The sequence below is a fragment of the Rhinolophus sinicus genome, linkage group LG02, assembly GCF_036562045.2.
Source record: "Rhinolophus sinicus isolate RSC01 linkage group LG02, ASM3656204v1, whole genome shotgun sequence".
Lineage (NCBI taxonomy): Eukaryota > Metazoa > Chordata > Mammalia > Chiroptera > Rhinolophidae > Rhinolophus > Rhinolophus sinicus.
Window position 1 is genome coordinate 190,892,376 of NC_133752.1, and position 23,941 is coordinate 190,916,316.

Here is a 23,941-nt window from a genome sequence, read left to right on the forward strand (position 1 = left end):
GGGGAACAGTCAACACCTCTTTACTCTCATGCTTATTTTCAAAAAGTCTGGTGGTATAACTGAGCCTCATTCAAAGTCCAGTCGGAATCCCCGATGATCCTAACTGATTGTAAGAGACGCCAGTTATCTCTCTGACTTGGTGGGAGGGTGAGGAGGAGAGGGGACACAGGCTATGTCAAACGCCGGTACGAAGAGTTGCTGTTTGGGGAGAGGCCTGTTCTTTAGGATTCCCTGCTTCGACTCGCCGGGAGGGGGCTTGTTCACGACTGCCTCCCTGGGTTTAGCACGGGGTGGGCACCCACCGTCAACTCCACTGAGGATATTTTGAATTTTGACTGGAGTCGAATCAGTCTGTTTCCTCCCTTCTCTGTGCTGTCGTGGGAAGTTTTGAGGCTGAAGAGAGCACCTTAACCAGGCTGGAGAGGGAGTGGGAATAACACGACAAAGAAGAGAAGGGAATAAGCCTCACAGCAACCTTAGGGGCAGGCATTATCGTCTTCATTAAGTAGATGGCGCAAATGAGGTGCAGAGGTACCGTTAACTAGCTCAAGGTCACACAGCTGATAAGCAAGAGGCCAGAAGCCAAAGATGGAAACTCTTTAACGAGACTAACAAGGACCCACCTCTGGGTCCTAACTACTTCCGCACCCCCCTTCCCACACCATCCGACATCATCCCACGATATCCCCCCTCCACCTCGGTTCTGCAGCCACCCTGGCCTTCTTCTTCCCGTACTTGCCTCGTTCTCTTCCTCACTGATCTCTGCACCAGCTGCCCTCCAACCTGCAATGTTCTTTCTGGCTCTCTTCACCCAGTTAACTCCTACCCATCCTTCGGGTATCCGTTCGCATGCAGATACCCAGGGGCGCCTTCTCTGATTACATACGATCTTAATATTACAAACTTACAATCCCATGTAACGCCCCTTGAGAGCACTTATCACAGTGGTAATTTATTGATGCATTGGGGCATTTACTGAAAGTAGGGTCTGTCTCTCCCTGTCGGTTCTAAGGACTCTGCAGGCGGTGACCTGGAAGGGCGCTACTTCCCATTAGGACCCCAAGCTCTGGCCCAGAACCTGGCACTTTGCAGGGACTCATCAAAGATTTAACACATAAAATAGATGAGTGAAGAAATGGCTTGATCTGTGCCCACAAACTAACTTGGAAACGTAAAGTGTTTATTTCATTTGACTATTATGGGTTTTTGGCCGAACTACTTACAATAACAAGGCTACAAGGAGCCATTGAATTTTGAAAAAATGGAAAAAGCTCTTGGATGATCAGTCTGGATGTGTGTCCTCTCCTCCCCCACTGACCTGAAAGAGAACACTCATGGGAAGCGCTCCCCGGGGATTTCTGTGACAGACGCTGTAGATGATGTGGAGGCAGAAAAACATGGCCGGGATCTATTTAGAGGATGTTCACCCCCCCAGCACTTCCTTCTCAGGCATTTGTTTTCTCTCCAAACATTTTCTCTTTCTTGATTGTCTTTCTTTATTATCGTCCCTTGTGTGTTGAGCCCCTCTCTCTCTCCCTCCCTCCACTGTGTTGAGTTCCGTTATGTTTTAGAATGTCAAAAGCATGACACCTTTGTCACCACTGACGACTGTGTGTAATTTAAAGAGCAGAGCAGTCCTTTGACAATGTGACGGGACCACCATCCTGTAGCAGGCAGTGGTCGTTCATTCACCAACCGAGGGGAATTGACATCTTGCAGTGTCATAGTGGCTGTAGCTACAGCAATGAGCAGAGTAGACAAAAATTCCTGCCCTCACGCGGCTGACAGTCTAGTGGTGGGGACAGACAACAATATCATGAGTAAATGCCGTAGTGTGCTAGAAGGTGATAAATACTCTGTAAAAAATAAAACAGAGTAAGGAGGATGTGCGTGGGGGAAGGGGGCCGGGGTTGTTGATTGCAATTTCCAACAAGGTCATCGGGGGAAAGGGGGTGGCAGACATCCATTCATTTAGTTCCTAAACCACCAACCACCCTGTGAGAAGGCAATACTTCATTTTTACAGAAAGGGAAACTGAGGCTTGGGGAGGTGAAATGACTTGCGCCAAATCACACAGCTCATAAGGCTGTAGGGTTTGAGATGAGCCCAGGTTTGTGTGGCTGCAAAATTCTTTCAACTGCACCACACATCACAAAGCTTCATCTGAAAACTTCCATGAGTTACAGGGGACATACATTTGCCATTTTCTGAAAAAACACTTGCAAACATAAAACCATGGATCGTTTACAATGAGGACACTTCCAAAACGAAAGGGCAAAACCAAAGAGGCACATGGTGGGTCGGCCTGAAGTTCAGTGCTGCGTTCCCTCAGCCTCATGGGAGTGAAGGGATTGGGGACAGAACTGTCACCCTGCAAGGTGCAGGGCAGCTGGATGTCAGGGAGGCAGATTGGTCAGAACTCAGGCTTCCTGACATGCTCAGGCTGGCGCTCAGTGGGGGACACTCAATGGGATGCAGACAGAATTGAGTCCAATGCTAGTTGTGAATATAAGTCCAAGGCCACAGTTGGCCGGGGGCCGTGCACAGAGCCCGCCGGAGGCTTACAGGGTGGAAAGTAAAGGCCCGGATTCAAGTTCCGACTCTGCCACGCTCTGCCCACGTGCCTTGGTGTGTGGTGTCACACAGTGTGTCTCATTCTGATCACCTGTCATGGGAGGCAGGGGCGGGGAGGGCAGTGCGAACAGGCAGGGACTGATGGAACTCTGTCCTCATTCCAGGGTGAGAATGGCTGGGAGAGCTGGGCCTGATTCTGTGGAGAACTGCTGAGCAGGGTCCTGGGGATTGGGTGGTGGGGAGCGGGACGTCTGATAAAGAACAGAAGATTCTGGGGAAGCCAAATAGGGAGGGTCCAGAATGCCTGCTCTCTGCCCAAAGTATCTATTCTGGTGAGTATTAAGATCAAACTGGCCTTTGATATGCTTTAAAAGCAGAAAGGGGAAGAAAATCAATTGGTTATTTTTTCCTTCCCTGCAGAGGCTCAGTGTACTGACCAGTTTTCTTTAGCAAATTAGGAGCTATGCAACCCCAATGACTGACTCCTTTTGAATTCTCTCATTTTATAATAATGAATTCATGACTCATTATTATTCTTAAAAAAAAAAAAAAGAAGTTCCAGGAAGAACAAACAAATCAGCCTGATTTCCTCATCCCCTTCTCTCTCTCCTCTCTCTCTCTCATTTGATTGTCACAGTCACATGTCCTTATGATGCTTGAATTATTTCAATAATTTTAAGAAGTTCTGAGTCGATCTACTAATAAATATTTCTATGCACCTACTCTGTGCAAAGCACCTACAGAGAGTCAAATTATCTTGGGATTTACGCAGCGATATGTCCACAGTGTGAAGGCCCGTTGGTAACTTCCATATTCAGCTCATGCACCCTTAGAAGCAAGGGCGTCTGGGAAGGCAGACGGCTCTCCGAAAATGCAAGACATATACTTTCCTTCTGCAGAACAAGAGAGCTATAGCTGAACCCAGCACGGAGCACTCGCCACCTCGCAGGGCTAGCAAAGGCCATGCAGTTTTGAACTTGGAAAAGAAGATTCAGAAAATCACGACACTTCTTGCTGAAAGACTGCAGGGAAGTAGAATGGACGGCAGAGCCACCGTGAGCAAGCAGCATGTGGAAAGGAAGACAGGGGAAGCCGTGGATGGAAGAGGGAAATTCAGAAATTCAGCAAAGGGAATTTAACAGTCTGAACAGAGAGAAAGATTTCTGCTCTGCCTCCCAGCGACGAAAGGGGCGAGAGAGGGAGAGAGAAAGGAGGGTGCGTTTGTGCTACAGACCAGGTGAAACCACCAGGCCTCCTCCTCGGTGGGGGCTGAAAATCCTCTGGGGGAGACATGGAGCTGGGACAGAGGGGAGGAAGGTGCAGGAGAGAATAAACACAAGGAGTGAATTTCTTGCTGCCCCTGGAGACAACGATTCCTTTTGGTGACAATAGAGGTTAATATCCAGAGTGGCAAGCCACTGCACGGCTCACAGACAACTTGCCTGGAATAAGCGGTTTTTGTGCCCTGTTGTGGATTTTATTGAACTCTTCCCTGAAAGGGCCAATCCATCTCTGTTAGGAGGCTCTTAATGCAGCTTTCGTGCAAAGTTCAAGAACTTCTCCGATCACTCTCCACGTACCTGTATCCATGTGCAGACTGTCCCCTTCCCCCTCCATCCCACTAAGGACCCCAGTCTGCTAGGGGGTTCAAGTTCACACAGAGACACTGCAGTTAGCCACGCTGCAGAGGGGACAAAAAACAGAAGTTGTCGGTTCTTCTGGCTCCCTCCCCCTCCCGCGGTGTCTACCCCTAACAGGTGGTCCTGTCCTGTCTCATTCCTCAGCAGGCCAATTCATTTCAAAAGTAGCAAGAGAGGCAAGGAAATCCTTTGCGATCCTTATTTTCATCAAGAAGTGAACAACAAAACAAAATCATCTCAGGCGACAAAGAGCCCCAGTGAAAGCCAGAGAGCAGAAGCGACAAGCAGACAGAATCGGTTCCTCCGGAGTCATTAGCAGCGTCTTGGGGAGGAGACTTGAAATCTGCTAGCAACTTCTCAGGGGTGGGCAGGAAACACAGTGCAGGGGTGATGGGGGGTATTTTTTGAAAGTCCAGTTTCTCACGAAGAAACCTGGGTTCGGGAATCTGAAACGCTAATAACTAGATTTCCGTGAAGGACAACCCTATTTTGAAGGCTCAAAAAAGGAAGACCATGAACCCCCCCACAACAACCATCAGGGCCAACCTTCAGCAATAAGTGGACTTATAATCTTTGGGAATCAGCACAGTCTTTGAAAATAAGTGGAGTAAAATCTTCCAATCATTTCCTAAGTGGCCAAGGCCCAACTTCCTAAGGGGGGTCCAGTGCCTGCAAAGCCCCCTATGGGCAGAGGCTTTGGAAATTCAAGGCCAGGTTGAATGGGGACCCTGGACACCCACCATGTGCCTGGGCCTTGGCTACAAGTGAAAACTGAAAACGGGTCCTGAAGAAAGCCTGGCCCAGCCCTCCCCTCACTGCATGAGGGCCCCAGGCCTGGGGAGAGGGGCCGAACCCACAGCTCCTCTGTGCATCACACAGGCCTTGGGAAGCGTTGTAATTGGAATCTTTTTAGGGCGGATTCAGGGAGAGCGAAGGGGTATGTCTTGGAGAGAAAGTTAAAAAGGGTGAGCAGCATGTTTGGGGATGTGGACCCCAAACAGATGGGCTTTTAATGAAAATACTTAAGCCTTTTAATGCACAAGTGATCCAAAGCTCCTCCCAGTCCCCTTGTCTTCTGGGAATTAGTAAATGTTTAAAAGATCATAGTATTAAGGATTTGCAAAACTCTCATGAGAAAGTACACATATACCAAGTCACCAGTTCTTGGGTATATTTCTCCTAAAAGAATGTCCTGTCTTGACTCTCTTGGCCGCGTATCTCTATCCATCGAACTGAAATCTAAGGAAAGCAAATTGCTACTATATCATTTCCCTAAAGCAGCCCTCATTCACTTTGCTTTTTTTTCTCTTTTGGAATAAAAGTCTGCCATAAATGTTTAATTAAATGGAAGTCTTTCCACTCTTAATGACTAGCTGCATGAAAGGCTCTTCATTTTTCAAAGGAGGGGGTGTGTTTAAAACAGTCCCTATTAATTTCCTGATATTGATTCTCTGGCTGGGGAAGAGCATATAGCATTCAGCATAGAGCTGCTCTGCAGACTATGTTCGAGGCAGCGGTTTGGATTGAGAAAGGGCACCAAATGCAGTATGCGTCAAATAGACCATCGCTCAATGAAGTCACTTAGCTATTCAAAACATGTTCAGCCATCACTCAACCGTTTGCACCAAGAATGTTGGGAGGGGGCGCGGAATTGTTGTTCTTGCCCAGACACAACCGTTTCCCAAAGAGTGGCTTTTGCTCAGTTTGGGTTAGACCCTGGGGCCACATCAGTTTCTCCCTCTCCTGTCCATTTCCCTCTTTTCTCCCCCATCTCCTGGCTTCAACTCCCTGCATCACCATCCCATGTTGAGCTTAACAAACAAGCCTGCAGTCCCTGCTTCCCGACGCTGCCTCCAATGGCCTCCGGTATTGGTCCAGATCAGAAGCAAAGCGCATAAGCCTTCTCTCCACATGGAAACACGCATCTCCTGTGCACACCTATGGGTGGCTGTAGCTTGTACACACAGATATAGGTAACCATTCGAAGACAGGCCCTCCTATTCAAGTCTGTTGCGAAACGCAGGTTGTATGACCTGCAGGAGTTTTATTCAGTGCTAATAAGTGTGTCTCAGAAGCACATGCCTTCATCCGTACCCTGATCTCCCAGCCTTTACCCTGTGGGGACCCCTTTGCCCACAGCACATGCACCGGCACACGTGTCCCAATGACCCTGCAAGATCAAGGCAAACAGCTGACACCCCCACCCCACTGCGCCCCCGTTCCCCCCTCAACCTCTCCATGCCCTCGCCTCCCTCCCGGCCTCCCTGCACAATGTCTGATTCTTGAGCTGGCTGCAGTGCTGACTCTACTTGCTTCTGGATAACAGACATGTCACTCTGCGTGGAAGTCAGTTGGTTCCCAGTCTAACCTGCAAGTGAATGGCTGTCTATTAGAACTTGGGCTTGTTTCCTGTGAGAGACGTATGTATTTTTAGACTTTCTAAATGTTAAAACACACACATACACACAGCAAGTCACCTCCAACAATATGTGTGGCTCATAGACATTACGAAATGCTCTTGAACTCAGCTTGAGATCCTGGAATAATTAGGATTTACCAAATGAGGATTCTTAGAAACAACAGATTTTTTTTTTTTTAAAGGAGATTTGCAGATGGTGATGTGTCTGAGACTTTTAGGGAGTAAAAGGGGGGAGAAGGGGGCAAGGAAGAACATTTTCGAATTCTTCATTATGAAGAGAGGAGCAGTGTTGAGAGACACAATTATTTCCCCATCATAGATGGCCAGGCTACATCAAATGGCAAATCCTAATGATTCTGAAGCAGGCAGAGCACGTTTGACTCTTAAAGACAATCTCTTGTTGTTTTCATCATATCACAGGTTATTCCAATGAAGAGGGGAAGGAGGGTGGTGGAGGCTTGAGAGTTGAGTATGGTTTTTGCTTATTGATTTCCTTTCCTCTGAAACTAACCCAAGCAACCTTGATCTGTGGTGGAAGGAGTGAAGTGAGAAAATGGTGGAATGTAATGGGGACTTATCTGGAGGAGGGTGGGGAGGGGGAGCGAGAAGGGGAGGGGTGGGGTGGAGAGGGGGAGGAGATGGGAAATCAAATACCTTCTAGGCAGCAGGTTCTCCATAATCCAGAATGGGTCATAACTTCCTCGTTCTTTTTGCTGGTTTCATTCTCACTGACACTTTTGGTCTTGCAAACCCCTCTGGAGTAGAGCCAATAGTCGGTTCCCACAGCTATGGTCATCAGACTGAAGGCAGCGAAAGCACCAACGGTGGTTAAAAGCATTTGAACACCTCGATCAAACAGCCCCATAATTCTTCATTATATAAACACCCAACCGACTTCTGGTTCTCGGGAGAGTGTGTGTGAGGGTGCAATTACTAAAGCAAAAAAATAATTCCACTACTAATATAATGGATATATGTGTGAATAGAGAATATGGAGAGATATAAAAAAAGGGAGGTAAGAAAGCTCACGGAAAAGAGTGTAAATTATAAAGATCACACGGGAAGAGAGGCTTGCCTTTTGAGATCAGAAACTGTTCCAGTTGCAGTGATATTTTTTTTTTAAAAAAAGGAAAAAATAAAAAGACTCCCCCCACCCCCCCCAAGTGAGATGCCTTTATCTCTTTTCCTAAAATTCTGGTCTCCAGTTTCCATATGTGACAGCTAATTTGGAGATGGCTTCCACAGGGAACCAGGGAACAGCCGCATTCTCAACACAATCTCTCATGGTCGGGACCTAGACAGTTAGAGATTGTAAAAGCCGAGATGCAACCTTCCGTCTTCGTTCTCGGCTCTGCGGCCTGCGCCATGAAAATCCTTTGCTTCGCCAGTTCTCTTCCTTGGGGGGTCTCGGGCGCTTTCGTTTCAGACCAGACTTCTCAGTATTCTGTAAGCCCTTGATCTCAGCGGAACAGGTGCGGGGGTCTCGCCTTCCATGGTTTTGCCCCGGCAGCGGCAGCAGCAGCAGGGCGGGCAGGCGCAGCGGCGGCGGCAGGACGAGCAGCGGCGGCGGTTATTGTTGTTGGTGGCGGGGAGAGTGTTGGCGAAGTGGGGGAGGGAAGGGGTTTCTCCCGGAGAATCGAGGCGGGTTTCCCTCCCCCTATCTGCAAAGCTCCTGGAAACAAGGGAGCCGGCGTCTTGCTGCAGGATGGGCCGCCCGCCTGCCCCCCCACTCCCTGCCGGCCCGGCCCCCGGCGGAGGCGCTCCCACCTACTGCATTACCGGGTGGTGCTGAACTGGACAGCTCCCTGCGCCGCCGGCTCCGCGCGCGCCCGGGCTCGCCGGGCGGCCCGCCAGGAGGAGGGCGCGAGCCAGAGTCCTCCCTCCCCTCGCGGGCAGCGAGGCTCAGGCCGAGCGGGGGCTGCCTTTCCTCTTTTCACCCCTCTCCCAAATCCGAAAATGAGCGCTCTGCTGGGCTTCCAGAGCTTAGCGGAAGGCGTAGCTAGATAGGTCGCTCCTTTCTCTCTCTCTCTCTCTCTCTCTCTCTCTCTCTCTCTCTCTCTCTCTCTCACTCTCTTCCCCCTTCCCTCCCCCCTCGGTGTTTCTTCCAGCTCAGCCTCCTTCTCATTCCATCTCTACGTGCCCAGAGCTTCAAACACAAACCTCTCATCACAATCAGAGGGGCACAAAACTTCAACCAGGCTGGAAGTGGTGAAAATATAACCTGGATGGGTAATTACAAACACGGTCTCTACGTGTTTTTTAAATCATCGCTTTCACTTTGCTGTTCGGGGATTTGTTTTATTTTATTGGCAAGTTAGCTGGCTCTCCTTTTGGTGGTTCCTCTCTCGTCTCTTTGTCTCTTTGGCTAGGGGGTGAGCAGTGCACTGTGTGTGTCTCTCTGTAGTTTTCCGTGAAATTCAAAATTTTGGTCCTACAAGCAGACATTTTGGAAAAATTATGCATGGAAAAGGGTGCAGAAGGGTGATTGGTGGCTGGGGCTTGGGGAATGATTTTCATCTGAAGGATAAACATGTTTGCACGGGAAGTGGGTGAAATGTGAATCCTTCCTAAGTTTCCCATGTCATTCATAAACTGGATAGGAATAGATAGAAATCTCCCTGCTGTGAACACTAAAACACATCACAGCACATCTCCTCCTCAGCAGAATCGTTATCCTGAGTTAATTACAGCGTCACCTCTTGTTTCTATATGTGCAACTTTTCCTTAATGTGAACCCTGGAAAAAGAAGCACAACGAATTCCTGCTGCTACTGATTCCATTTTTCTCTGATCAGCTTCATAGTTAAGTGAGTGAGAGAACATGAGGCATGATGGGGGGTGCACTGTCTTTAATTTTTTGAGGGAGGAGCCTCGAGAGAACTGTGAGTCTGATGGGTCAGTTGAGGGTTAGGAATGTTGCAGTTTCAGAACTCAATTATTCCATACTTGCTTCTCCCTCCATTTTTGTCTTAAGATGGCTTGCTCAACAATTTCTCAGTGATCTGGTGATTTTCAAAGAGTGTATAAAAGATGACTGGATTAAAAATGAGACTTTCTTTGGTGTTGCCTAACTTCTTTCACTTAGCTCAGAGTTGGTCTGCAAGCGTGGCCAGTGCATTCTTTTTGGTGTAGAAAAATGACGTGTGTCTTCACCCTGCATAAAACTTGCTTCTCTCACTCTCTGTTTCCTTCTCCGAAGGGGTGATTGCTGTGCTCCTGGCACCTGGACAAGGTCCTGGTGTCTGGAGAGAAGAAGCAAGATTTCAGCAACTTCTGCTAAAGTACCTTTAGGGTAGAGAAAGAGCTACATGTGCAGACTGAGGGTTTGTCCAGTTTTGTTTCTTATCTTGTGAGGATGAGGATGGAAATGAGGATGAGGAAGGGGGGGGCAGGGATCCCACTGGATCCCACTCGGCAGGGAAACTGCAAGTTCAGCCAGTGGTTCTGGTGGGTGATTTTCTTGGCTCCTGTCCTTGAGGAAACAGTGAGAGGCAAGCAGGGAGCCCTTTTAGATGGGCTGGGCCTTTGTGGGACCGTGGAGAGAAGCTGGGGTGTGGCACACACCTCTGAGAAGCTTGCCCTCACTTCCTCTTGTCATTTTGTTGCCTTTGACCTGTCTTAGAAGTCCCTTCAGACTGGGGATAGAGGCCTCCTTCTCATCTCCCCACCCCTTTCACACCAACCTCTGAATCTTTTGCTCAAACAAAATCAGTAACAGAGGCTCAGAAGCTTCTCTTTGTCCACAGAAGCTGTTAACATCTTAGTCACTGACAGTGGCCACAGCTTTAGCAGCATTTGATTAATTTTCTGGCCAGATAATCATTGAGGAAAGGAAAAGAAGTTGGGGAGGAAGGTAAAAGCTTTGAGGCTGCCAACACGGAGAGAGAGGGACTGCTGGAGACAGAACAGACCTGAGGGCATAGCTTGACTCTGCTACTTGGTAACTGCATGACTCAAAAAATCAACTTCCTTGAGCCTCAGTTTCACAATATGTAAAATGGGCACATTAGTACCTGCCTCCATTTTTTTCTGAAGTTATTCCCAGCTACTTCTTGCTTTTCATTGCTGCCACCCTGCTCAGGTCTCTACCATCCCATCTGTAGCACTTTAGAGTGCATGTGTCATCTCTCACATTGACTTTTTGAGCCCTTTGAAGTCAATAACTGTGTTTTATTCATCAGTATATCTTTGGGACCTAGTGCAGGGCTTGATACATAGCAGTTGCTTGATAAAAAATGGCTGAGTGATTATAGTGAAAATTAAATGGTTTAAGATGGGTGAAATGACTGGCACTCAATAAATGTGGATTTCCTCTCATTTCTCCTTCCCCCATTTACGTCCAGATTGGTCTCCAGATTCTTCCATCTCATATACCACTCTCCTCCCTGCTTGCCTACCTAGCTCTACTCTTTAGGTCCCTTCTGCAGACCAGGCAAAGCCACCTGGGACGAGCTGGCTTGGTGCAAGCCCCGTTAGATGGTCTGGACCCATCAGGCACACATATTTAGCAGCTGCTGAATGGACTCTCTTAGGGGAGCAGCTTTGTATGCTGGCGGTTGGTTACGTTGTAAGGGCTTAGAGGAAATTAGCTGAAATGCCACAGGCCTATTTTGAGCTCCTTCTTTGATGGAGTGGAAACAACATGGGATTTGGGAGCAGCAGACCTGGCCTTGAAGCACAAGGCTGACCTGTCCTCATTGCTTGACCTTGCACGGTCACTTCACTTCTCTGGAAATCTCTCTTCATCTGTCAGGGAGGACCACGGGTAGGAGGCTTACCTGTGTGGTTGTCAGTGTTATATGTTAGTAGCAATGACAAAGGCTAACGTGCCAGGCACTGATCTAAGCTGAATCCCATCATTTTTCCCATTTGACAGATGAGGAAACTGAGCCACCTAATGGGTTTTAAGTATCTGGCCTAAGGTTGCCCAGTTAGTGAGTGGCAGAGCTGGGAGTCCAATCCAGCTGTCCGGCGTAAGAGCCCACTGTGCCTTGACTCAAGATATGAGCTTTCTGAATAAGAGTATTCCACCAAGGCTATTTATTTCTCATCCACACATGTGGTAAGCGTTTAGGGAGTAACTTCTAGGCGCCAGGCATTTTCACACAGATTCTCACACTTACCTTTCCAAGAACCCTGCAAATGTATATTACTATCTTATCCTATAGGTGAGGAAACAGGCTCAGAGAGGTCCTATATCAAGTCTCAAGGTCATATATCAAGTTAAGCGGAATGGCAGAGATTTGAACGTTTTGTACTGCTTCAAGTTCTACTTGCTCCAAGTCCCGTAGTTTATTCATTTGCTCATTATTTTGTTCAACAAATTGAGCACCTACTATGTGTCAGGTACCATGTGAAATCCTGGGGATGAAGAGAAGGGCAGACAAGGTCCCTTCCTCCATAGAGCTGAAGACAAGCAGGAGGAGGAGTAAGGAATACGCCTCACAGTGAGGTGAGGGGAACGTGAGGTGAGGGGAACGTGAGGTGAGGGACGCTGTGCGGCCACGGAGCAGGGAGGGTAAGCCCAGCCAAGGCGGACATCGTGCCGGGGAACAGGACATTTATGCTGAGATGCAGGAATGAGAAAGAGTCGGTTCGGCCAAGATGGGGTGACTGAGTTGAGGGGACCCGAGAAGAGGAAGGGCAGGCAGGCAGAGGGAACAGCATGTATGAAGGTTCAGAAGTGTGCACACGTGGGAAAGATGATTGGCCAGTTTTGGGGAAAAGAAATGCTAAGTACGGCTCAGCTAACTAAAGACAATGACGGGAAATGTTTTAGGCCGAGAGCTGGAGGCCATGGAAAGGAGCAACCTGGAGGAGACTGGTGGAATATGGAACGTGAGACGCAAACCTGGAAGCAGGGAGACAGTAAGGCAACTGTTGCTGGGCTCCAAGCACGAGACAGTGGTGGCCTGGACCAGCGTGTGACAATGGGGATGGAAAGAAGCGGAGGTATTTGGGGGTATTGGGGAGGTAATAGCTGAATATTGGTGTCTCTTACTGAGATGGGCCACTCTGAGGAAGAAGCAGGTTGGAGTGTGTCGGAGGTGCGGGGACTGGAGGAAACTGAGAATTCTGCTTTGGTCACGTACCGAGTTTTGCTACATGCTACTACCATTTCACTCCCTGTTCCCATTCTGCCTCTTCTCAGCATGTTCATTAATAAGCTAGGATGTAAATCATTCCCTCAATGACTTTCTAGCCCCACTAGAATGTAAGCCTCAGGAAGGCAGGGGTTTTGGTCTGCTTTGTTCACATTGTATTTCCTGCACTTAGAACAGTACCTAGCACATAGCACGTGCTCTATAAGAATGAATTACTTTCTTGATGTAAAAATCCAAATGCTTGTCTGCTGTGTGCCAGGCAATGTGCCGAGGTGTTACGGGTGCAGAGGAAATTAAAATACCCAAATCCGGGAGGTTGGCCAGTAGACAGCCAATTCAGGGCAGTGAGACCCAGCCCAGGGAAGATCTGGGGTGTCTGGCATTCCCCACTGTGTGCTCCCACAGCCCCCACCCTCCTGTTTTTGTGGCACTTCTCCGCATGTTTTAGAATTGCTGTGTAATGTTTGGCACATGTGTGTTCACAATACATATTTAATGAATGAGTGAATACGTGAATGAATGAAATGAAGGCGTGTGCTGTAAAAGTCCAGGAGGCATTTATTTCTGTCGTGGAGGGTTTCAGAAGGCTTTGCTCTGATGACAAGGTCAGCCTCAAAGGTTACAATTGGCCAAGGAAGAGAGGAGGGCATTGCAAGCAGAGGAACAGCACGTGCAAACGTAAAGGGGTCTGAAGCAGCATGAGGAAACTCAAGGAGGGGGTGTGACTGATGGGACAGACAGGAAGGCTGGGGTGAATCCAGGGAGGCTGCTGTGCCCAGGATGATGAGCCACCCACTGGCATCACTGTCCTGGTGGCCCTTGCCAGGCAGAAGCAATGAAGTGGGAAGAGAACAGGCCATGAAGTCAGATGGGTCTGGATTTGAACCCCAGCTCTGCTGCTGCCTCTCTGTGTGACTTTAGACTGTGATTTAACTCCTCTGAGCCTCAGTTTCCTCATCTGTAAAGGGGGTACTAGGTGCCTAGTTTGTTCCTACGTACCTTAAGTCCTTTGCACTGACTGTTCCCTCTGCTGGAATGCCTTCCTCCCTGAACGCTGGTCCCCTAGCTCCTCAGTCAGGTCTTAGCTGAAATACCACCTCCTGTAAGGCATTGCTGGTCACACAATTTCCAGTGTCACTCTATATGACATTGGACTGTTTTGTTTCATCACAGTGCTTGTTGCAACTTGACGCTCTCTTGTTTATTCTCAGAAACCTCTCCCCACACGTCTCCTGTCTGCCTCCCCCAGTATGTCAGACCACATGTGACTTGTTCATTGCAGTTTCTCCAATGCCTAGAAAGTGCCTGGAATGTTGTAGGTGCTCAGTGGATGTTTCTGGAGTGAATGAACAAGGGTATGGTTGTGGGGATTATTCAGCAAGGGAAACCAGACATAAGCATTTGGAAAAGACTAGGAGCAGCTCTCTAGGAGTCCCTGACGCTTGGCAGGTGGAGAACTGGGGCGGGGAAGGTGAAGGTGGTCCTGAGATACTGCGGGAGGCCTGGGAGTGAGCTGGTACTGGTGCTGGCCTGGCTTCCTACGCGACTTCTCTCAAGCGTGCTCTGCTCTCTCTACCCCAGACCTGGTCCATCGTGGATGACCACGGGCTTCCAGCCTCCATGACTCTTCAGCCCCACATGGGAGTGTCCCCTACCAAGAGTCAGAGGCTCTGGGGCTGAGAATATGGCACGTTTTATTGCTTGAGAGCTGCTGAGAAAGCCTCAGGGAGCTCCACGTGTCTACTGCCAGACAGGGCTGGAGAGTGGGTCAGGGCCAGCCCAGCTTGTAAAAGGGGTGTGTGGTTAGTTCTGATGCTGAGCAGCCATGTGAAAAGGGAGGACACTCCTCCCCATGGGGATTTCAGGTGGATCAAGAAGGGATTCCTGAGGTGGCAGGGCTGGCCCATGGCAGGCTGGGGACCTCGGGATCTGGTCCCTGTCCTAAGGCCTCCTACCTGTGTGGCCTTGGACAAGTGACCACGCCTACTCAAGTCTCAGCTGCCCCTCCTGGAAGATGGGACAGCGTCGCCTGCCTTGAGGTGCTGTCCTGATAATTAAATGACATTTAAAAAGTCCTTCCAGTGCCTCTTGCAGAGTAAGACCTAAATAAGTATTGGCTACATGTCGTGCTCCTGGTGCATGTATGTGCTTTGAATAAAACACGAACACGAAAAAGAGGTGGTCCCTGTTCAGAAGCATGGAGAGAGAACTGCACGTGGACCTCAGGATAGTGGATGGACACAGAGGGAGGCACACGGAGGAACCAGGTAGAGGGCAGGTAATGCCACCTGCGTATTCAGCAAAGACTTTTGAGAGTCGGTGACAGCTGAGCTGGATGCATGGAAGACAAGGAGCCGTGAACGCCAGGGAAGGGTTTTCTAGACAGAGGGAACAGGAGGTCCAAAGATAAGGGATGTGAAGCATTCACTCAACAAAAGTTTGTTGAGCACCTACTATGTGCTCAAGGCTCGTTAGTGAACAAGACTGGGATCACACACGCCTGGAGACAGACACTAAATGATCACACGATTGACTGTTTAATTGCAATCATGGTACATTTGTGGAAGCTACTGGTAATTCTGTTTTGCCAAAGTGTCAGGAGGAACTGGCAGAGATCAGGCTGGAAGGAGGTGGGCCAGGTCAGGGAGGACCTTGAATCAAGCACAGTGCCTACTGTGTGCCAAGCTCTGTGTGATGTCTACAGAGATGAACAAAACCAAGTCCGTCATTGGCTGGAGTCAATGATTGAATGTGGAGTGATAGAGGGAGGCTCATGTTGTGACAGGAGCACAGCATAGAAAGTGACAGGCAGGGAAGGCTTCGTGGAGGAGGTGACCTTTGTCTTTTCCCCCAATTGGGTAACAGTCCCAAAGCCCACCGTCCTGCCTTTCAGGAGTGGGGCTTCCTCTTGGTAAGTTTTCATTCCGAGTGATTTGTTATGTTCTGCATGTGTGTCCCCAGTGTGGCTGACCCAACTCCTTACAGAAATGGTCAAAACGGCTAAGGGTGTTCTGTGGTGGGGGGTGGAGAGGGCAGCAGGTTCTGAGAACCTAGGAATGTGGCCCAGCACCGGCTTTGGCCAGGTCTGATTAGGGACCAACTGTATTGGGTGGATAATGACCCCTCTCCTGACCCTGATGGGTTTTGCAGGGTGTCAAGTCCCTCTGTCCCTAGAACACCTTCCTCTTCAACACTCCACGTGTACCGGAAGTCCCCGTCAGAATCAGTGGAGACTCCTGTACATTGGGGGCAGTCTGTTATCCGAGCCAAGTAACTCACTGTGCACTAACACGTCAACCCAATCTAAGGCCTGCTGGGAATTCAGAACCCCGTCTCCCAGAGGGACATGGGGCCTTCCTGAGAGGGGGGTGGAGCCTGGCCTGGGGGGTGGAGCCTGGCGGGTGGAGCCTGGCGCTGGAGGTGGAGCCTGGCGGGGGTGGGGGTGGGGGGGGAAGGGGGTGGATCCCGGCCTCCTGACCTGGCCAGTCTTGGTGTCCTAGCTGGGTTCCCCCCAACCTTCCTCCCTCCTGGCACTGCAAATGCTCTTTTGTTGTCTTTCCTGAGAAGCCCTGGGTTCTGAGAGGCTGGGTCCTTGTCCCTCCTGCTTGTTCTCGTCATGGCCTTTGCATCTTGGGCAGAGTTAGGCACAGAACAGGCCCTCGGTCCTTGTTTGCAGATAAATGGGGTGGGGCTAGGTGGAAGTGGAGAGAAGAGGAGGAAGAGTGATAATAGCAGCAGATTCTCGTTAATGGCGGGGGACTCCTGTTGATGGTCCAGTTCCCATGACTTTTGCTGAACATGGCCAGATACACGTCACAGTGTATGAACTCATTTAACCCTGTGGCAAACCTGGCTCCCATTTTACAATTGGGGCACTCGAGGCACAGAGAAGTTAAGCAATTTACCCAAGGTTGCACAGCTAATACATAATAGAGCAAGATTCCAGCCCTGAGGCGCTCGCACTGTAGAGCCTCATATTATTTATGGATTCCCTACTGCATGCCAGGCGCCTTTCTCCTTTCATGCTGCAGAAACCTTGTGGGAAACTAGGGCTCGCATGGGGCGGAGTGGGGTGAACGTGCCAAAGCAGACAGCTAGCGAAGGGCAGATTCGCAGTTTTCACAGGTCTGCAAGGTCCCGCCAGTGCATAACCAGGGCCCCAGAGTGGGGAGAGTCTGCTGGTCAAATGCTTCCTCCCCTCCCGCTTGACTCAGCGACAAGTAGGTTTCTGCGGAGTCCTGTCATCTTCCCTGCGGGCGGGTGGGCAGGCGGGCACGGGGCTGCCCCCACGGGGCTCACGTCTGGGCCCGTCCCCTGCTGCGAAGGGGATTCTATTAATATTAGCTGTGGAGGCCAGACTGAGCGGGGTGGGGCAAAGAACCCGGAGTCTGGACTGAGAAGATGGGTTAGAGTCCAGAGGACCTTGGGGAAGGTGCTTCCCCCTGAAGCCCCCAATTTCTTCACCTCGGAAATGGGAAAAACAATGATTCCTTCAGATTAATTTATACCAAGCCCCTGCGACTGGGGGGTCCAGACGCGGTGCTCCGGACAGGTGCGAGACGGAAGCGTCTCCCTTTAGTGAGGTCTAACCCCGTGTGTGAAACCTGGCCTGTCTCCTCCAGTGTCATCCATGGTTTCATCCTCTCCCCAACTTCCGCTCCCAAACCCCACACATGCACTGAGTTCCGGCCTCACTCCCCTTCTTTCTCAGGCTCTTTCATGCCATCCGTTCTCCCACGCCTCCCTTTGTCTTTCAACGTAGATCCACGTGCGGAGAAGCTGCGAAAGGATGCAATGGAGATCACGCCACACATGCCGGCTCTTTGTCGGGCTCTTTCCTTCACCTTTGCTTGTCTCCCTCCTCCCTACACCTGTCGCTCTCCTTACCGCCTTCATCCCATGTTGGCAACCTGTGTATTTCTGCATGGCCATAGGACCGTAAACAAAAGAGCCGTGCAGGTAATATTCACACATGAACACACGCGTGTACTTACCCACACACGCATTCCATGTGGCCTTGGGCCATTGTTGCCCAAAATGGGATCACACGAGGTACCCTTTCTGCATCTTGCTTTGTCCTTCAAACAACAATACTCATGGGACCCTCTCCAAGGCAGTTGCAGTAGCTCTAACTCATTCTTTTAATGGCAGCGTTCTATTTCATAGTGAGAGGTGCCATCAAGTTCTTCATCCGGTCTTCATTGACCGGCATTCACTTTATTTCCTGGCCCCCCTCCCTCCCGCTATAAACAATGCTGCAATAAAAATCCTTGTATATACATCCTTCTAACTGAATCATTTATTTTGATGGAATAGATCCCCAGGAGTGGAATTGTTCTCTTGAAGGGTGTATGTATTTTTTTTTATTTCAGTCGATGTTGCCAGATTGCTTTCCAAAAATGCTGTAATACATTACATTTTCTCCAACAATTCAGGAGCCTACGATTTCTCCACATCCACTCCAGCAATAGGTGTTAGAATTATTTTTATTTTTATTATTTGCCAGTCTGATAGGGATGAAATAAAATCTCATAATTAACTTTAATTTCAAGTTCCTGTACAGCCAGTGAGCGTGTACATCTTCCTGTATGTTTGTTGGCCATTTGGATTTGCTCCGTATGTTGCTAAGTCGAATCCTTTTTCCGACTCCAATTCTCCTCATTGACTTCTTACGAGTTTGCAAGAGCTCTTTGTATGCTGTAGACATTCACCTTTTATGGGACAGCTCTGTTGCAAATAGTTTTATACTCAAATTTCTTGTTTTTATATTGACTTTGAATACTTTGAATATCTGTGCCACAAAAGTAATTTTGTGAAGTAAACTGTCTCTCTTTAAATATGACTTGCTTGTTTTTTTAATGTCCCGAGACTGCCCTTGTCATTTTTTGCCTTTTTCTTTCTTCCAAGATATTTATTATTTTAATATTTTTTGGCTGTTCACTCCTTAATCCATCTGGGGTTTATTTATGAATACAATGTAAAATGAGGTTTCAACTTGCTTACAGAAGATAGCGGGTTATGCAAGTTTCATCAATAAAACAATTACTCATCCTCCAACTGAATCCCATCGCTGCCACATACTGGACTTTCATGAAGACGTTGATCAAGTTCTGATCCCTTTGTTCTGTTCCACTGATCTATGTATGGCTTCCTCGCCAGCACCATGTGGATTTGATTACCGGAGCCTTAATATATCTGATCTCCAGTAAGCCACGTTCTTCCCCAATACCCAATATTCCTCTCTTCCGTAGGAGCTGGTTACTGCGGTGTCTTCATTCTTCGCCACGACCTTTAACATTATTTTATTCAGTGGCGTCTTAGTCACCACTGGTTCCCAGTGACTTACATGGGGCCAAGCATTCTAAGGGGATGTCGCTGCTCTTTTCCTTCCCCAGTTGGCCCTGTCCCTCCACATCCAGGACTCTAAAAAGTATCCAATACTAACAGTCAAGCCCAAAGTCATTAACGTGAAAATGTGTACAGAGCTGACACGTCTGACTGAATAGAGAAAGCCTCAGATATGTTGAGACCCTCAGGGGGTTGTGATATTTGAGACCCTAGTAGAAACAAAGAGATAAGGCATTCACTTATTCAATACCTGTTTATTGAACACTTACTGGAACCTACACCTTGTTCTCAGCCTGGGGATAGAGGGGTAGCCAAGAACAAGTCAAAAGTTTGATTTTAAGGGTGTGATGATGGGATGGTCTTCATTATTTTTTGGTGTGATAATGATATTGTGGTTATGGTTAAAGAGTCCTTCTGTCTTTTAGAGATACACACGGAAACATTTACAGGTAAAGGTATATGAAGTATAGAATTTGTTTCGAAATAAGCTAGGGCTGGGAGAGATGGGTGGTAATATAGACAGAACAAGATTGGCTGTGAATTGATAAATATGGAAGCTCAGTGACGGTTAAACAGGGATTTTCATACCGTTCTCTCTACTTTTGTCTATATTTGAAATATTTCATAATAAAAAATGTTTTTAAAATGCATACAGAGCTTGTTAAGTTTCAGGCATTAGTCTAATTGCCTTACATCCATGAATCCATCAGATCCTTAAAATAGCCCTGAGTCAGTCAGCTCTGGCTACCATAACACAGTATTATAGACTGGGCGGCTTCATGCAGTTTGGAAGGCTGGGAAGTCCAAAATATAGGTGCCGACACATTTATTCCCGGTGAGGACTCTCTTCCTGGCTTGCAGACGGCCACCTTCTCACTGTGTCCTCACAATGGAGAGCGAGCAAGAGAGGGAAAGAGAGACAGGGAGAGAGATCTTCTTATAAGCGCAGTAATTGTAATTTCATCGTGAGAACGCCTTCTAAAGGCCGCACCTCCAGCTACGATCACACTGGGGGTTAGGACTTCTACCTGTGAATTGGGAGTGACACAGTTCAGTCCATAGTAAGACTCATGAGGTGGATATGTCACCCCAGATGAGATCACTCGCCCAGGAGCACAGCGAGGAAGTGGCAGAGCTCTCTGGTTCCACGGCCCTGCTCTCAGATGAGAATGTGGGACAGAAAAAGACTGGTCGTGGGAGGAAGACAGACAGAGGGTGGGGTCCTCCTTCAGCAAGGGCGACCAGAGAAGCCCCCTCCCAGGAACTGAGACCTGAACGTGGATGGGGAGGCTGCGTGGAGATCTGGGGCAGGTGCTTGAGCAGAGGGACTGGCAAAGTGCACAGACTCTGAGATAGAAACAGGAAGACGGTGGGGCTGGGGCGCAGCGGGCCAGGATGAGGGCAGGAGGCAAAGTGCTGGGAGCAGGTCTTGCTGCAGATGCTGGTCAGGCGTTTATAGTTTCACTAAAAGGAACTATGGTAGCTCCGTAAGATCATCACGATTTATTGGATTTATTAGCTCAACGATCATCTAAATACATTTCCTACATTTCGCAGTGTGAAATTCATCTATAACAGAGGAATAATTTAATTCTGAAGCCAAATGAACTGCTCTTCACCTTCTTGCAAAGTCACCCGCTTTTGATTTTTTTTTCTTTTTTGCATAACTTGATTCAATTTTTCTGCTCTTGCCACATCTTCTCCAGCTCCTCCGCACTTTTTTGGGGGGTGGTTATAATGTTATTATCTTATTATTAGTCACTAACCAGGGATAATTCACTTTTCCAATTGATCTATGCTGCTTGTAAAGTGCTAGATCAACTGGGAGCAGAGGCAGCAAGTGGTTAGTGAGATCTGAAAGCCGGTGTAGACAGAAGACTGTGTGGCAGGCTGGGGAGCAGGCGTGATGACCTCCAGTGAGTGGAATTTGTGGTGAAACAGTGCCAGTGTCCCAGAAGCGTCCAGAAGGCACAGGTGGTGGTAATTGCCTGCATCAAACTCATGTTTTGTGTGCTTAATATTTTACATAGTCCTTGCTACTTTGTATTTGTTCTAAGTAAGTATCTGACAACGTCAAGTTCAGTGAATTCTGTAGATAAAACGTGCTTAAGACAATGCTTCCCTTAAAAAAAATGGCTGGCAATACAGGCATATTTGTAGTGTAGCCCGCACAAAAAGCACCCTTATTTGGAGAAAACGGGGATGTGTACACAGGGGCCAGTAGGCCCTTCTGCCATTTTGACTTGTGCCTGGAGAGTGTGAATCATAGACGAGCGAGGTTGGGGCAGAGAGTTGCTCGGTTCACTGCAAGGTAGGTTCACCCCTGAGGTTGTAAGCTGGAAGAAAAGAGGATGAAGGCAGACATTAAATAGACTGAAAGGAGATGCCATAAAATAAAACTTATTCTTTGGGTCAGAGGAAGCCATTAAACAGGACAAATTTATTCATGAATGAGAATTCCTGGTTTCTCCTTTCAGACTGTCAGCTAGTGAGGTTTTGCTGATTCTTGACTAGTTTTTTAGGGCAGCTTTGGGGGGGAAAGGAAATGGACAGGAAGCCCTCCACGTGGGGCTCAGGAGGAACTTTTCAGGGTGTTGGAGGAAAGTACGTTGGGGGATCTACAGAGAGAGGCAGATGGGAATGGAAAGGTGGATTTTAAGAAATACTGATTCAGATTATGTGTCCCTGTATAATGCTTGAGGAACACAATTAAGGAATTTGAGTCATCTCGAGCGTTTTGGTTGTTGGATTGAGTCTTTGACTATTACACCTCCTGGTGGACTGGACCACAAGGGTCAGGGCTGCAACAAGACTCTGGAGAGCCGAGGAGTGGCTGACAGGGAAGCTGTGCTGAGAAGGTGCTGTCTTGGCCAAAGAGGTGGCGAAAGTCCATGTCAAACGATACCATGTAGACAGTAGAATTCGTCTTTTGGTTTTAGGTGTTAGGTGAAAAAGCCAGAAGAAATAAACAGCTCTAGATAGAGGCTCAAGAGCCCTCCATGCTCGTCCTTGCTTCACTTAGTTCAATAGATTATTTATTGAGTGAGCAGGTCGTGTGTCCCAGCCTGAGCGAGGCGCTGGGCGTTTAAAGAGAAATGCTTCATCTTTCGGGGTGATGTCGAGCTGTGTGCTGAAGACAGGCTACGAGCTTACAGACAGACAATGGAAGGAAGGGAATTGTAGGCAGAGGGAACAACATAGGCGAAGACATGGAGGCTTAAAATGGCAGTGAGTCTTCCACAGCGGAGGGCAGTTTAATGGACCTTAAATCCAGGGTACGTGCGGTTGGGGGAAAGTGGGATTAATTTTCCTATTTTTGGCATTAAGGATGTTCCTGTTTTTCATGATTATAAATAATACTGAGGTGAGCGCCTTAGCACATAAGATGGTCTCCGGGTTTTGCCTTAGGGTAGACTCCTAGGAATGCAAATCACAGTGACTTTGAATAGGAGCGGAACCTGGTGGGCTTTGCCCCATGCCTTTGGCCCACTCACTGGCCCTTCTGGTTTTGTTTCCCCGTCTCTCGGAACATGGAACCCAGAAACCAAAACCGCCTTTCGAGTTCTCACATTCAGGCCTCTGATGGCATCAGCATCCTCAAACTACGCTCTGGTCCAGGACTCAGGAAATTACTCATTATTATTTCATTTCAAGTGAGTCGTGTTCCTCCTGTCTGCCTCGATTATTCTACTGGCTCTGTAAGGACACTAAAAGCGGGTAGGGGTCACAAATCGGTGTTCATGAAGTAGTTTTAATAAAAGAATTCGATGCCCTGGGGCATGGCGCCTCCTTCCACACCCCCTTGTATGCAGACGCCTCCTTTTCTTTTCTCCTGAGCACACACCTCCTCTCCGTCCTGCTGCCACTGTCCGCTGCAGGGCTCTCCCCACCTTGCCGGTCACTGTAGCCCCATTCTTGGTCTCCAGCCCACCGCCAGGAAAGTAGAGTCAGCTTTCCAAACCTCATGTCCTTCGCTTGGGTCATATACTGTTCCCCACATGCATGACATGGGGGGCCTCTTCTCTCTTCCTCTGCCTTGCTAATTCATTCGGTCTCTATGACGCCACCCTCCAGGAAGCCTCCTGCTGTCCTGGCCTGGGATGTGAGCCCCTTTGGGATCGTCTTGGCCTGCATAGCGACCGTCTCTCATACCTGGTTATACTGCCTGGGACCTGCGTGCGTCCTGCTGTCTTCTTCCCTGCATCTTCTGAGGGGCTCGAGGTGGGGCCTGCAGCCAAGCCTCACGGTGAAGCTCACAGGCTCTGTGGCCAGATGGCGGGGGTTGTTTAGCTTTCATGTGACTGTGGCCGCCCGTCTGTGCCTCAGTGTCCTGCTCTGTGAAATGGGAATCCCAGCTGTGAAACAAAGGGCAAGTAACTTTACACCTTGAAAGCTCAACTGCCCCCTCTGCAAAATGGGGATGATTCTGTTTCTCTTTCATCGGGCTGAACTGAGGTAATCTTAGGCTATGCACGTATGAGAGCTGATACAGTGTAGGTACTTAATAAAAAGATGTTTTAAAAATTATGTGGACTTGCACTCCATCAATCCTGCAGACCTGGGGCATGTGACACGCTGGTCTCCCTGAAAGCCAGAGTGGGAAGGCACCTTGGAGGACAGGTTAGCCCACCACCTCATTTACAGTTGAGGAAACTGAGGCCCAGAGAGGGCCGAGACTCACCTAAAGACCCCAGCTAGTAGGAGGTCCTGGAGAAGAGTCCAGGTCTTCTTGACCCCAGTGCCAGAGCTTTTGGACCCTCCCGGCTGGCCTGCGGACATCTCGGGTTTGGAGAGCATGTGGGGCTTGTCAAATACCACAGAGGCGTCAAACTAACGGGGGCCTCACTTTTTCCGACA

The 23,941-nt window shown here is 48.7% G+C and overlaps 1 protein-coding gene and 1 long non-coding RNA gene across 2 annotated transcripts in view; one reads left to right on the top strand and one right to left on the bottom strand.

The window, feature by feature from the left end:
* The window catches only part of CACNG2 (calcium voltage-gated channel auxiliary subunit gamma 2), a 109,925-nt gene extending 101,224 nt beyond the window's left edge, over positions 1–8,701 (bottom strand). Inside the window, exon 1 of the mRNA XM_019713436.2 lies at positions 7,288–8,701. Coding sequence (XP_019568995.1) covers positions 7,288–7,498 — 211 coding nt within the window. The 5' untranslated portion in view covers positions 7,499–8,701. The remainder of the gene's footprint in view (positions 1–7,287) is intronic.
* Positions 8,702–8,767: 66 nt separating this feature from the next.
* Positions 8,768–15,358, top strand: LOC141570166 (uncharacterized). Its single transcript, XR_012494112.1, has 3 exons — positions 8,768–8,862; positions 9,832–9,955; positions 12,412–15,358. It is a non-coding gene; the product is annotated as an uncharacterized LOC141570166 (long non-coding RNA).
* The last annotated feature ends 8,583 nt before the right edge of the window (positions 15,359–23,941 follow it).